This window comes from Rhinopithecus bieti, unplaced genomic scaffold (assembly GCF_001698545.2).
Source record: "Rhinopithecus bieti isolate Rb0 unplaced genomic scaffold, ASM169854v2 scaffold_18620, whole genome shotgun sequence".
Classification (NCBI taxonomy): domain Eukaryota; kingdom Metazoa; phylum Chordata; class Mammalia; order Primates; family Cercopithecidae; genus Rhinopithecus; species Rhinopithecus bieti.
In genome coordinates, this window is record NW_016809631.1 from 79039 (window position 1) to 94920 (window position 15882).

General features: G+C 38.7%; 1 protein-coding gene across 1 annotated transcript in view; it reads left to right on the top strand.

Annotated features, from left to right (window-relative positions):
* The window catches only part of CCDC6 (coiled-coil domain containing 6), a 122581-nt gene that overhangs the window by 45087 nt on the left and 61612 nt on the right, over positions 1-15882 (top strand). Inside the window, exon 2 of the mRNA XM_017889911.1 lies at positions 11128-11277. Within this exon, the coding sequence (XP_017745400.1) occupies positions 11128-11277 (150 nt within the window). The remainder of the gene's footprint in view (positions 1-11127; positions 11278-15882) is intronic.

The window sequence follows — 15882 nt, forward strand, 5'->3', positions numbered from 1 at the left end:
TCGTAGAGATGATATTTGAACGATGGGCTAGCTATTTTTCTAAATATATCAAAGTGATAAGTATTAGACATGCCCCATTTCTTATAGTGAATTGTTAGAGTGATGTAAAGTTAGGGCTTTTTCATGTTTTATTGACTTATGTCATACATTTAAGTCTGTATCTCCTTGCTTTCTAAGCTCATTTAACATTTTATATTTCATTGATATTTCTGATATATGAAAACATGTATGTTATAGAGAATGCTTTTTTAAAAAACAGCTTTATTGAGATATAATTTTATATACCATAAAATTTACACATGTAAAATATACAATTCAGTGGTTTTTATTATATTTACAGAGTTGAACTATAATCGAATTTTAGCACTCACTATTCCTCTCCCCACCACCCAGCCTTCCCTGCCCCAACCCTACACAACCACAAATCTTTCTGTCTTTATAGATTTGCCCATTCTGGACATTTTCTATAAATGAAGTCATATAATATGTGGTCTTTGGCATCAAGCTTCTGTCACGTAGCATAATATTTTTCAGCTTTGTATTAAAACACTTATGAATTCTAAGAGGGAAAATGGTTTATCCACCAAGTTATATTTATAACGTTGTTTAACATTTTCATTATGTAATATTTTATTCAAACAAAAGAATAAGTGGACCATATAACACCTGTAAGTTATAAAGCATGACAGAATGAGCACCTGGATTCCTATCACTCAAGAATGGTACTGATACCATTGCATCTACCTATGAATTTCATTTCTATTCTGTTCCTCCCACCTCTTCATCTCTTAAGTGTATCCCTAAGCAATTTATCATTTCTTCTGATTTTTTTAGTTTATTAAAAAATGTATTTTCTTGCAGCTTCTTTCACTCCATACTGTGTTTCTTAGCTTTATTCATATTGTATTTAACTGTATTTCTTTTTATTTCATTGCTTTTTAATTTTCTGTGTGAATATATGGTTTTTCTTCTGAATAGGTATTTGAGGTGTTTTCCAGTATTTTATTTAAGGATCAGCAATACCATGAATATGTTACAACTGCTTTCTTCTATACGTGGAAGAGTTTAGGGCATATACCTAGCAGTAGAATTGCTGCATAGTAGAGTACAAAAATACTTAGTTTTTCCAAGTATTTGTACCATGTACACTGCCATATACGTTATATAAGAATTCCCACTGATCTTCATACTTGTCAACACTTGATATTATCAAACTTGTTAATTTTGTCAATCTGGGATGTGATATTGTGATTAAGATCAGATATTGTGATCTTAAATCTTTTTAACTGCTTCTGAGGGTGATTATGAACTTTTAATAATTTGTCATTTAAATCTTCATTTTTAAAAATGCCTGCTTGTGTCATTTTCCCATCGAAGGTTTTATATGTATATGTGTGTGTATATATGTATGTGTGTGTGATGTGTGTGTGTGTATATACACATATATGTTTTTTTTTTTTTTTTTCTTGAGACAGAGCTTGGCTCTGTCACCCATACTGGAGTGCAGTGGCATGATCTCAGCTCACTGCAACTACCTTCTCCTGGGTTCAAGTGATTCTTATGCCTCAGCCTCCTGAGTGGCTAAGACTACAGGCATGCACCACCCTGCCTGGCTAATTTTTTGTGTTTTTAGCAAAGACAGGGTTTCACTATGTTGACCAGACTGGTCTTGAACTCCCGTCCTTAGGTGATCCACCTACCTCGGTGTTCCACAGTGCTGGGATTACAGGTGTGAGCCACCTTGCTGGGCCAGAGGTTATATTTCTTTATCAAGTTGTTCTTTATGTAGGATACAAGTCACTTGTTTGTTACAACGCAGCTGCCTTTTCACTGTTTTTATACTGTCATTTTTCTCTGGCTGCTTTTTTGTCTTCGATTTTCTGTAGTTTGATTATAATTATTTGGGGAGATGTGTCTGTTTTCTGTTCCTTTTGAATTTATCCTGATTGGGACTCTCTGAGCTTCTTGAATCTGTGGTTCGTTCTGTTTCATTAATTTTGGAAGAAACTTTTGCCATATCTTCTCAAGTCTTCTGTCTTATTAGTGTTTACTGGAGTTTTAGAAGAAAAAAATTGTTAGACCATTTGATAACCCATGGATAATCTGTTTGTCCCTTACCTCCATCACTCTTTGTTTCAATTTATTTGTCAAAATAATTTCTATTGACTTACTCAGTTTACTAAGTAAAGTTTCCTAAGCCACGCCAAGTCTACTGATGAGTCCATTGAAGGAATTCTTCATCTCTGATTAGTTTTTAAATTCCTATCATTTCCATTTAACTCTTCTGGTTTCTATCTCAGTGAAATTTCCCGTATGTTTATGTATGTTGTTTACCTTTTCCATTAGATCTTTAAACATTTTAAGCATGGTTATTTAATATCACTGTATGATAATTCCTACATTTAGGTCATCTCTGAGTCTTTTCTGTTGTCTTATCTCTTGATTTTGTTTTTACATTATTATGAGTTTTTTTTTTTTTTTTTTTTTTTTTTTTTTTTTTTTTTTTTGGTACTTTTTGATTGAATGCCAGACATTGTGTGTAGAAGACCAGTAGAGACCAAGGTATATTGTTTTGTTTTGTTTTCTGAGATGGAGTCTTACTCTGTTGCCTAGACTAGAGTGCAGTGGCACGATCAAGGCTGTCTGCAGCCTCGACCTTTCTGGGTTTAAGTGATCCTTCCATCTCAGCCTCCTGCGTAGCTGGACTACAAGCACATACCACTGCACCCAGATTATTTTTTTTTAATTTCTTTTTATTATTTTTTGAGACAGTCTAACTCTGTCACCCAGGGTGGAATCCAGTGGAGAGATCTTGGCTCACTATAACCTCTACTTCCTGAGTTCAAGCAGTTCTTGTGCCTGCAATTACAGGTGCTCGCCACCATAGCCAGGTAAGTTTTTGCATTTTTAGTAGAGATGGGGTTTCACCATGTTGGCCAGACTGGTCTCAAACTCCTGACCTCAAGTGATCCACCCAGCTTGCCCTCCCAGAGTGCTGGAATTACAGACATGAGCCACCGTGCCCAGCCACACCCAGCTTACTTTTTAAATTTTTCATAGACATGGGATTTCACCATGTTGCCCAGTCTGGTTTTGAACTCCTGAGCTCAAGTGATCCACTCATCTTGGCCTCCTAAAGTGCTGGGATTGCAGACATAAGCCATCATGCCCAGTCGTTTTTATGCCTAGAAACGAGCACGCGTCGTCTTCTATTAGGTCACGTATACAGGATTGTGAGTTAATTTGATCAGTAATTGAGTTGGATTTGGGTCTTCATGTTATTTCCTTCATTCTGCCACAGGTTTTAAGTTCTTCCAGCTGTGAACTGCTATTACCTTACACTTAAAATAGTGCCTGGAGTGCCCCACTTTCCTCAGTGTTCTTGCTTTATGTTCTCAGCTTTTTTATAAGTTCTCAAATGCCTGGGCATTATTTGTATAATGTAGCCCTGGCCCCTTCTTCAGCATTAGATTACCGTTGGTGGTTTAGATCTCATATCTGGGCTCATTGTAGAGGCAGGGGAATGGTTCTCAGTTCCTCTAATCCAGTTTAAGGTAGGCCCTGGTACCTGGGTCATGGACATAGGGTCTCCTCAGCTTTCCTGTTACCTTCTTCGTCTGGTAGTCAAACTGCCTTTAATCTGATGTGTATATGGGCAGAAGAGTTTCCAGCCTTTCCTTGGGGACATTGGATCTGTGTCTGAGTCCTGGGGATGGGAGGGTTTCCTACACCCAGACCAGTTTTGCTTATGCCTCTCATGCTGAAGCAGTGCCTTTTTGCCTGGACTCTGGGATTGGAGGGTTTATTGTTCCACCCAGAGTGGCTTAAGGTATTTTATTTTACTTTATTTTGAGACAGAATCTCACTCTGTTGCCTAGGCTGGAGTACAGTGGCACAATACCGGCTCACTGCAACCTCTGCCTCCCAGGTTCAAGTGATTCTCATGCCTCAGCCTTCCAAGTAGCTGGGATTACAGGTGTGTGCCACCACACCCAGCTAATTTTTGTATTTTTAGTAGTAATGGGCTTTCACCACACTGGCCACCCTGGTCTTGAACTCCTGGCCTCAAGTGATATGCCTGCCTCAGCCTCCCAAAGTGGTGGTTTCTGTATCTCTAGATTCATGTCTTTCATTAGTTCTGGGAAATTCCCAGCCATCATCTTTAGTTACACTTTCCCTCTTTTTCTCTGTACTTGTCTTCTTAGTCTTTACTTATATGTGTATTAAATCTTTTAATTTCCCTTCCTATGTGATTTGATAATCTTTCTCATTTTCCATCGTCTTGCTTCTTTATGCCACATTTTGGATTAATTGTTAGGTTTGTCTTTGGGTTACTTGCTTTGCTATTCGGTGGTGTCAGATTTGCTATTGAAATGGAAAACCCAAGATGAATCTACACATTTATTTTAAGTTCTGTTTTCTTTTCAAACCTGCCCGATCTTTTGTGTTAGTCTCTTGCTGCTCATTCATCATATTTTGTTTTCTAAATGTTTTATAAAGCTATTTTATCGTTTCTGAGAATTTGAATATCAGGCCTAGTGGATGATGAGGATTTAGGAGAGTTAGTGCATATATATGGGATCCAAAATGGATTGTTTCTGCTGGAACTTATTTATGGTGGTTTGTGTCTTTTGTATGATTTTCGTTTGAGAACACAACATGAGATTCTTTTACCTTCATACACACACACACACATATTTTCTTTTTCCAGAAACCTTCCTTGTTTTCTCATTAATCCTTCTGTTCATGTCCCCTCCCCAACTCTTTTGTATCTTTTAGTGTTAATGCATGCAAGACACTAGGGATAAGCTCTTTATGTGAATTATTTCCGTTTATCTTTACAACCAACCCAGAGGGAGGTGCCCTTATTTTCACTTTAGAGGAGAAAACAGCACCCTGAACAGGTTCTATGATTACCCTAGGGTCATACAGCTGGACAAAGGCACAACCACCTTGTAAACCAGGCAGTGGGAGTCAAGTGTGACCATGTCTATGAACCTCCTCTAAAGGGTGGTCTGCAGGCTAGTACTTCAACTGTGTGTCCCTTGCCTATAAGGAAATAAGTTCATAAATCTAGCGTAAACATTTAGCTACTTTTCTAGCAATTTCTCATTACTCTGTATCCAAGCAAGTGACCAGTGGATCCATCTTCTTGAACTAGGCATGGACCAGGTTGGGTGTTGAACTGACATGATGAGGTGTGTATGCAAAGCTGTGTTCTAGTCATGTGCAGTGTGGGACATGCCCAGAAGGACATGTGTCTGTCCACTGCAAATCGGGGTGGGCAGTGACGACTACCTGGTCTTTCATGAAAGCTGGTTTGAGAGAAACCACATTTGGTAAAATTTAGTAACTTAAGAATTCTTATCCAGAAAGTCACTCTTTGGTGCTATTGTCTCTTGCCCTGCAATCCTGTAACAATGGCCTAGGCTTAGTATCTGAGGCAGAATTAGCGCATTTGCCAGGGCTAATAATGATTCTGCTCCAATCCCTGTGTATATTAGTGACTTGCTGGCAATACTGGAATGGAGGAAAGAATATGAATGCTTCAATTATCAACTATTAGTTGCTTTTATTGTGAACTAGTGTGCAGTATGTGGAGGAAACATATACTAGTCTAGTGTTTCCTAAGACTAAATGGAGAATCGTAATTCTCAGGCATGTGATTGAAATCTTCTTCTTGCTTCTTCTAATACAAGAAATAAAGGCACATACAGGCTTGTTCTCCGTGTCATCTGTTACCTACCCCTGCTGCACTGGCACTTAAATATTAAACAGATGCCTGCAGGACAGCGGTTGGTGGTGTTAAACCCATTTCTGTGACCAACAGTCAAGCTAATCCTGTAAGAGTTGCCAGCCATTGGTCATGAGGGATTCTGATAAACTCGGACCATCTCCCAGAACAATCATTATGTGCAGTAGTATACCTAGGAAAGGAGAGTTTAAACAGAACAAGTTTTTATTCGGTTGCCTGTGTGTTAGGTGGTCCCTGCTATCCTAATAATGTGGTTTCAGATGCTGTTTTAAACTGAGATGTTAAGATCATTAATTTGTGACTAGACAACAAACTAGTAAACTTAAATAACGAGAATAATAAATAGAGCCTGCCTGGACTCTTTCTTAAAGCTTCAAGATGTCTTAGTTTCATGATTCTTTGTTATTAAAACAAATCATCAACTAACTTAAAAGTAATTCTTTTAAAAAAAAAATCTGTGCAAATATGTTATCTTGGTAGGCACTTGAACTTTGTCCTGACCGTATCCATAGGGCTGCCATCAAATAGATGTTTGTCATTTCTTGCTTTGAAGAACCGTTCTTTTTCCTATGCTTAATAGATTGTGAATTGCACCACCCTACGTGATTTTGGTTTTGGCACTTGGATTTTCTCTTCAGTGGTTGAGTGCTATTGTGGAGGGTTTTAAAATTCTTTCTGTACTAACCCTTGATCTCCAAAATGCCATTGATAAAAGAACAGAAACACGAAACAATCACATTAGACTCTCCTATCAAATTTGTGCTCAGGTCATGTTAGCAGTAGGTCAGAACAAACTGTGTTTTCCTTATCTGCAGAAAATTACGCTCATTTAGAGTGTGGTTGCCTAAATATGTGGTGACTCAGGAGAAAATATTTTCTGTTATATTTTGGTGTTTATTTTCCCACAGGACTTCGTAAATTTCTCCTGTTCCTACTCTCCCTTTAATTTCCCTTTTATTAGATTTTAGTAGGATGGGAAAAGAATGATGAAGAGATGCTTTGTGGTGTAGTCCTCACATTAACAGACAGTGATTACTACTGGGTGAGGGGCAATGTGTTAAATTACACAAATAATTGATTATGATTATACCAAATTTAATTTCTAAATATAGCTACTAGAACCAGAATATGGAACACGAAAATATCATAAATTTTCTGTTTCCCCAGATTTTCCCAGTCTACCCTACAAACAGAGAAAACAGTAGGAAAATGTTTCTTCCTTCAAAGAGTTCCTAATTTTTTTGTTCACATTTTTATTTGAGAATTTACAGAGCTATAGGTAAACGTTGCTTCATTTATTTAGCTTTGGAAATAGATTTTTAATTTTGAATTGAGATGTGTTTAGATATGCTGAGACTTGCAAGCATTTTAGGTAAAAAGGGAAATATATTGATAAACCTAATAATGAGATTTCATGAGGTAGCGTGTTTTCTCTCCCCTCTGTGCACCTTCATGCCTTGTGAGTGGTACCTGGGGCTTGCTTCTTTGCTTGTAGGCCACTGTCTACCTGGCTCCTTGCTGACTGCTTTTGGGGCAATACCTTGGAAAGGTAATTTGTTTTATAGCTTAAATAAAAAGTCTTGCCTTAGGATTAGCGGGGAACAAACAGGACTAAGACTGAGATTGAGATGATACTCCATGTAATATGGGGAGAAATCTGCAGGGAGAAGTCAAGTGGGCACTGAATACTTTTTTATGATGCATGGTTCATTCTCTGGTAATTATGTTTATGCATATTGTCAGGACACGGTATCCAATTTAAATTTTCTTTTTCCTGAGACTGTATTGGATATAGCATTTTTGCCTTTTGTCCTTATTTATATGCTCATTCCTAAGATGATCTGCACCAACTGGAAAAAGAGGGAGCTGGGGTTTTACGTTTGGGGGACCTGGAAATCTTGTACTGATGTTTTCTCTGGGTGTTTAGATGCCCTAAGAGGCAATTAGAACTAAGAACTGGCAAAATCTTAGCTAAAGGAGACCTCTGATTAAAGCTGTGTTAGGCCATGTTAACCCTTTGCTAAGTTAGCCAGATTTTGACAGGCTGCACCAGAACAGTTTCTGATGTTCATTCAGTGGTCCTGAGAGTGGCATTTTCTATTAATAAGCTTCGCTTAGAAGTAAGTAGCTATTCTAAAACAGTGAGTAATTTTGTTTGCCAAAGCCTCGGCCTCCCAGGACCTGTGACACATCTTTGGAAGGCACCTTTAGAGCAGGCCTAGCTCTCTCCATTTTTATATTTTGCTGCTGTCCTTGGGAGGAAACACAAAGGAAACTGGTCCTCTGTGAGTACAGCGTGTTGATTGTGAGTCCTTTTTAAAATCAAGATATAATTCAATTCACATGCTGTAACACTCGCCTTTTTAAAGTATATAGTTCTGTGGTTTTTAGTATATTGGGAAGGTTTTACAAAGTATTAGCCCTAATTCCAGAACATTTTCATCACCTCAAAAAGAAACTGTGTAGCCATGAGCAGTCATTCCCCATCCTCTCTGCTTGAGCCACTAATCTACTTTCTTTTTTGGGTTTGTTTTTTGTTTGTTTGTTTGTTTGTTGAGACAGGTTCTCACTCTGTCACTCAGCCTGGAGTGTAGTGGCACGAGCTCTGCTCACTGCAACCTCCGCCTCCTGGGTAGCTGAGATGACAGGCACTCACCACCACGCTCAGCTAATTTTTGTATTTTTAGTAGAGACGGGGTTTCACCATCTTTGCCAGGCTAGTCTTGAACTCCTGACCTCGTGATCCACCCGCCTTGGCCTCCCAAAGTGGTGGGATTACAGGCGTGAGCCACCGCGCCTGGCCTAGAGCCACAATCTACTTTCTACCGAAAATTCTTTTGTATGTTACAGTGAAATCTCCTGTCTCTAACTTAGTAGCTAGATGATTGGGAGTTGGGGGGGAGTTTCACAAATAAACTCTTAAGGTTGATTTTCAACTTCTCACAGGAATAATCTCTTTGTTTCTTATTTTCTATTTATCACTTCTAGGCCCCTGTGTAAAGGGAAAGCTGCTCTGCCTAGCCTCTGAGTCCACTTCACTTTTACTGCTTATAATAAAATTTACCAGTTATCTAAAATACTAAATGTGCGTTAATGTGCAAGAAGTTGAGTCTGATCTGATAATGAAATGAGTTTATGGCAACCACCCTTTTGAATGCCAAGGCTAGAATCACCTGCAAGAGCGCTACAGTTCCTCTCAACCTTTCTGTTCTTTAACTTTTAGAATAGTCAGAATTCAAATCATATAGGACTTTGTCGGTCAAAACCAGAAAAACAAGTAGTTTGGATAGATGGCAGGCTTGGATATGTATGTGTCAAATATGTCTTAAATAAATACTTTGGATTCCTGCTCATGGCACTAGTGTGAAATCCTTAAGTTTGAGAGTTTGGAAGGCAAGTGGGGATTGATTTAAAGGGGGAGGAGAAGTACGAGTTCTTAGCAGTTTTCCTTGACTATAGTGGAAAGAGTAAGACATTGAGAAGCGTTAATGAAAGAGGAGGTATGTAAGGGAACCACTGGGGGAACCTATGGACTGCTCACTGGGTGCCTTGGCTGGTAATACAAATTTACTAGCTGAAGGATTTTGACTTTGTTGCTTAGCTCTCTTGGACTGCCCCAGAATGGCTTAAAAATGTGAGTACTAGACCTTCTCCCAAAGCCTCCACTGTTTGTGTTTGTGTAGCTCTGTCTTTCAGTCTGCGTACTATGTGTGACTCTCTTTGTAGAATTACTCAGCAAGCAGTACCAAAAGCTGATATACCTCCTCTAGGGCCACAGTGATGGGGAGCAGGGAGGTAGAAACTGTAGATATTAGAGTGTGTGGATGTTGGGGAAGCTGGTGAGTATATACAGAAATCGAAACTGCCAGAGTTGGGATTGATTGTCAGAGCCTTTTACAGTAAGAGGTGGTAATCGTTTAATGTGGGTGCCCTTTTGTCTTCTGCTGGTCTGGTTCTCTTGGAATATTATAAATGACAGGTGCTGGAGGCTTGGAATTCAATGTGGCTCTTCCTCCCTCGATTGGCAGATAAAACAGAAATGCATTATTTGGTATAAGTGAAAGTGTTGTGGTTTAAAAAGTTCTTTAAATAGAATTGAGTTTGTTTGAAACACGGATGCCCTTTTTGAAAAGGTTAATTTCCTTCAAAGATGGTTAGGCTTTTCTGTTTAGACAGAATAATAATAAGCCTAATCTGTTAAAACATTTTTTTCAGGGAGAGAGGAGGGCATCTACAGAAGAATATTTTCATCTCCATTGAATAATGCTTGACTCCCTTCTCTTCTGTTTTTAAAATTCACAAATCCCTCTTGTTGACTTCATCTCTGAAAAAATTCCCAGTAGGGAAATAAAGTGAAAAATAAAGCCCCTCTCATCCACCTTTACCCCTCACTCCTAGATTCCCACTACCTCCTAATAACTAGTTTTCAGACATTTGGTGTAATTTTTTTTTCTACTAATTATTCAGCTATTCAGTGAACATGTGTCCATGTACATTTTGTAATGCCTTTTATTTTTTATTTTATTTATTATTTTGAGACAACATAATCTCTGTCAGCTCTGTCACCCAGGCTGGTGTGCAGTGGCATGATCTCGGCTCACTGCAACCTCCGTCTTCCGGGTTCAAGTGATCCTCTTGCCTTAGCCTCCTGAGTAGCTGGAACCACAGGCATGTGCCACGATGCCTGGCTAATTTTTTGTATTTTTGATAGAGACAGGATTTTCCCATGCTGCCCAGGCTGGTCTCAACTCTTGAGCTCAAAGTGATCCACACACCTCTGCCTCCCAAAGTGCTAGGATTACATGTGGAAGTCACTACCTGGCCCATAATGCCTTTTTAATGACGTATCCAAACCTATCCAAACCCTTTAGGTGACATTATAAAGAGGTGACATAATTTTACTTTTAAGTGAGTTGAGCTCTGCTCCAGTAAAAAATGTTGCCAGATATTTTAATTGTAAACCTTCGAGATGTAGCAACCTGTGAGAGTTATCATGAATTGACGAACATAGCGCAGGACTGGACCCGTCTGCTACATTAGAAGGATCTTTCTGTATTCTGGTTATTGATTTGGGACAGTTTCATAAAAACTGCAATGTGATCTTTGCTAATTTCTTTGAAATATCACTTTAAGAATAAGGACCACACATAGTGAAGGGGGGCCTCTTTGGCATAATAGTAATATTCATTTCTATAGACTCTGCTGAATTGCTCTGTTTTGCATTTCTTGAGTGTGTTGGTTCACAGCTAAAAATAGAGCTCTATTTAAAATGGGTGCCCTTTCCAGAAATAAGAACTATATTTCAATTAGTAAATTTCCTGTTTCCCTAACGTGTTTTGTTTTGTTCTTTCCTTTTTTTTTTTTTTAAACAGCAAGCCAGGGCTGAGCAGGAAGAAGAATTCATTAGTAACACTTTATTCAAGAAAATTCAGGCTTTGCAGAAGGAGAAAGAAACACTTGCTGTAAATTATGAGAAAGAAGAAGAGTTCCTCACTAATGAGCTCTCCAGAAAATTGATGCAGGTAAATTATCTTTTCTACTCCGTCATCTTCCCTGCCTGTTTTCTTCTTTAGGAGAAAATGACTTTTATATGGCACTTTACTCGTAACATTTGCTGATGAGGTTGTAGCTTAAGTTCTTTGTAGATTCACAATACCAGGTAAGGGTGGCAACGGTGTAATAGTCAAGACTGTGGTTTTCTAGCTCATCTGCATTTGTTAGGTAAGCTGTTTTGTACCCTGAGCATTTCTAAAAAATTGCTGATGAGCACAAGATCTTGGCATGAGATGTTGAATGTAGCATTTTGGAAGTTTGGGGACTAATGCCAAATGTGAAATTTTTCTCCTTTTATGTTGAGTCGATAATAAGTACATAAACTTTTTGGCAGTCATAAGTGGGTCTTTTGCACTAAAATATGAGGATATAAAGTGAAACATCTGTAGGAAATAGAAAGGTATCCATGATAGTTTAAACTACCCGCAATCAACCATGTTCAAATGGGTGAGTAATATGTTACTGAACAAATATCAGACTGCTATTAAAACTCAACGTTGATCACAAGTAATATATAGAAGGTGCCACACACAACATATAGGAAGGTTTGATTTCTCTACTTCAGAGGCTCATTCCCCCGCCCCAACTTCAAACCTTACAGGTAAAGTACAAAGTAAAATTTGCTTAGGGGAAATATCTTGTGGGTTAGTATGAACTTAAAAATAAGTGGGATATTGAATTTTCATTATTTAACATAGCTTGTCCAAAATAGTGAAGAGGTATAAAATTATCAGAACATTATTACCATTTTGTCTTTAGATGTCTGTGAAACAACCCCATATATATATTTTGACATCATCAATAACAATTTCATTAATTTGTTTGAAGTATATATATTAGTGAGGTTGTAATAAGAAGTTATTTGAGGCTTTTTAAAAAATCTTCCTAAGTTATTTTCTTACCTCCCCACATAGATGATCCTGTAAGAGGATACTGGAAACTGATGAAGAAACTTTAATGTTAAGACCATAACATGTTCCAGGCAGCTTTCACCCCTGTCTTTCTATCAGTCTCATTTTTCTACCTAATTACTGAATAAAGATACTGTTAATCTTGCACAAGAGTTGGTTTATATGGTAGTTCCTGAAATGTGAAGAATAGGTACCCAGGCATTACTGTCTAGCAGAGATTTTTGGCAACATTTTTGTACTGAAAATTTTCATTTACTCATTTGCATTGTGATTTAGAGAGAAATGGATGGAGGTTAGTTTGACCTTTTAGTATATCTCACTGGGGCAGCATTAAATGACTTATTTTACCTGGTGCTTCTAGAATCATGGAGATGAAATTATGGTTTGTTTTTCCTAAGTGCATGTGTAATCAGGTGCCATAATTTTTGACACTGCAAGAAACTTTTTTCTTTTTTTCAATATACATGGTTGTTTTTTGGAGTCTTTAGCCAAAGTACATTATAGGACAGTCAAGACCTAGCCAGATCATGTTCCTTTTCTCTATAATATATCTCCAGTATGAGTGATTGTATAGTCTGTAATTGGCCTCTCATTCACTTATGTAACCCACCTACCTCCCAAGGATATTGATGTTCCTTAAAATGAGATACTGAAAAAGAATGAAAACATAAGAACATAGGAATGAAAACATAAGAACATAATGCAACAGCAAAGGAAGGTATTTATAGTTGTATACTTGGTGTAAGAAGGCTCGAACTTAAAATTGAAGCTTTAAGCATCCTCTGAATATTGCTATGATGTAGAAATGTAGTGACTGTGTTTTCATAATTCTTATATCTAAAACAGTATTTCTTGGTCAGGAGAAAAAAAGGTCATAGACTAAAACTTGGAAACCTTTTCAGTGGATAGTGGATCTTTCTAAAGGGATTGAATGGTATATAAACTGAACAAAATAAACTATTTTTGCCAAAAGTGGTATACAATGTGTAGCCATAGCCTTCAAGCGGGCCTGTCTTGTGTTTGCCTTCAGCCAAAAGTAAGGGCATAGTATGAAGGTGTGATTCTGTGAAAACATTGTTTGGGGATCTCTAGATGGGTCTGTAGCTTGTTGGTGATTCAGCTTGTAGAATCTGGACAGATGGATGGTTAGCATGTCCCTGAGACAATTTGTCATGCATCCCAGCTTGGTTTTTAGGCTTTTTATTTTAATGTTGTGGTAAAATTTACTTAACATAAAATTTACCATTTCAGCCATTTTTGAGTGTGCAATTCAATGGCGTTAAGCATTTTCACCTTGTTGTGCAGCCGTCACTACCATCCGTCTCCAGAACTTTTTCAAACTGAAACTCTGTGCCCATTAAACAATAATGCCCATTCCCTTCCCCTGGTCTTTAGGTGTTTGAAAGGAGATGGATAGCAGGTAGTTTTAGGTTCAGGTCTCTGGCAAGTTTTGAAGCTGTTGCCATTCTGAGGCATGATAGGAGATCTGTTGCCTTAGACACCAGGTATCACAACATGTCTATTTTTTGATAAGTGCCTGAGAACCTGCCCTCCATTGTTGGCCGATTGAGGGATATCACAGCTGCAGCAGAGGAAGGGCTGTTCAGCCTATGATACTCATCCCTCAGGCTCCCAATATGTATTTCCTTAATAGGTTTAACCAGTCTTTTGTTGAATGCCCACGTTTTCTGCCACCCAGCATGGAAATACTGTTTTCCATCTGGAAGATTTTTGGACTACTTGATACCAATAGACTTTTTCAACGACGTAATTATTTTAATATGGCTTTCTAGGATGTTTGTTTCTGCATAGGACCTTGCCAAAAAAAAAGCCTGCTAAGAGAAATCATGCTACAAGTGTCACCCACAGACAGATGGGTGCATTGACCCATTCACTATGAAAGTGTTCAACATTTTTCACCTAAAGGCCACTGAGAGGCTATGGACAGATCAATTTTTGTTTTGTCAGAGTGCTTTGACTTTTATTTCTGATAGTGATTGGACAATGCTTTTATGTGCATTTCAAAGGGATCCTTTGATCCTGAGAACAAAATGAGACTTGCTATAGAAGAGACGTGTCCCTTCCTGTCTGCTATGGCCAAGTTGGGTATCCAATACCTTTAAAAAATGAAATCAAGTTTAATTCAGTATACATGAGAGTAAATCCCTTTGCCCTTTAAAAGATCCATTTTGGGAGATGGCTTAAACACCTCCATATGTTTTCATCCTCACCAACAGGAAAACACATACAAAAGGGAGCATGCAGCTCTTCTCCCTTGCTTTTGTGTCTATCCAGTACAGACATAACATTGTATCTTTATCTCATGAGAACTCTTGACTGAGAAGTCTACATCTCTCTGAGCCCAGGCCATGGGATTCACTACCTGATTGGTGAGACATTGTTCCAAAAAGAACTCTATTACTTTTGTTTAACATGAACCTACATTAGAGCTAAATTCTACTCTCAAATGCCTTGAAGAGAGGTTGTGCTTTAATCATTATTTGTAATTAAAACCTGTAAGAAGCATTTGTGAGCAAACTTATCAGAATTTTTATATACAGGTTGAGCGTGGTGGCTCACACCTATAATCTCAGCACTTTGGGAGGCCAAGGTGGGTGGATTATTTTGATGCCAGGAGTACAAGACCAGCCTGGCCAACATGGCGAAACCCTGTCTCTACTAAAAATACAAAAAATTAGTTGGGTGTGGTGGCACACGCCTGTAATCTCAGCTACTCAGGAGCCTGAGGCAGGAGAATTGCTTGAACCCAGGAGGCAGAGGTTGTAGTGAGCTGAGATCATGCTGCTGCACTCCAGCCTGGGGGATAGAGTGAGACTCTGTCTCGAAGAAAGAATTTAATATACAGTAAGTCCTCATTTAATGTTGCCGGTAAGTTCTTAGAAACTGTGTCTTTAAGTGAAATGACATATAATGAATCTTATTTATTTCTTTGTTTATTTTTGAGATGGAGTCTCACTCTGTCACCTAGGCTGGAGTACAATGGTGTGATCTCGGTTCACCTTCCGAGTAGCTGGGATTACAGGCACTCGCCACCATGCCTGGCTAATATTTTTAGTAGAGACAGGGTTTCACCACGTTGGCCAGGCTGGTCTTGAACTCCTGACCTCAAGTGATCTGCATGCCTTGGCATCCCAAAGTGTTGGAATTATAGGTGTGAGCCACCACTCCCGGCCTAGAAATTTTTTTAAAAAATGAAAAGAAGTTTTACAATAGAGGACTAGTAGAGTGAATTATAAAAAGACTGACAAGACAGTTAAGCTAATCATTAGAGCATTCTGATTATACTAGTTCTTAATGATGTGGGCAGTCCAGAATCTCCTGTCACTTGCAAATGAGCCTGGCTCTGCAGGAGGCTTCATGCACTGCTGCCCATGACAAAGAGATGCTACTAGCATAGCAGGACTCTGAGCTCTCTAAGTCAAAGACACAGAAGGAGGTGGTTTCAAAAGGTAAGGACAAACCAGGCATCAGAATTTTAAAATTTCCTTTTCAAGGCCGGGCGCGGTGGCTCAAGGCCGGGCGCGGTGGCTCAAGCCTGTAATCCCAGCACTTTGGGAAGCCGAGACGGGCGGATCACGAGGTCAGGAGATCGAGACCATCCTGGCTAACACGGTGAAACCCCGTCTCTACTAAAAATACAAA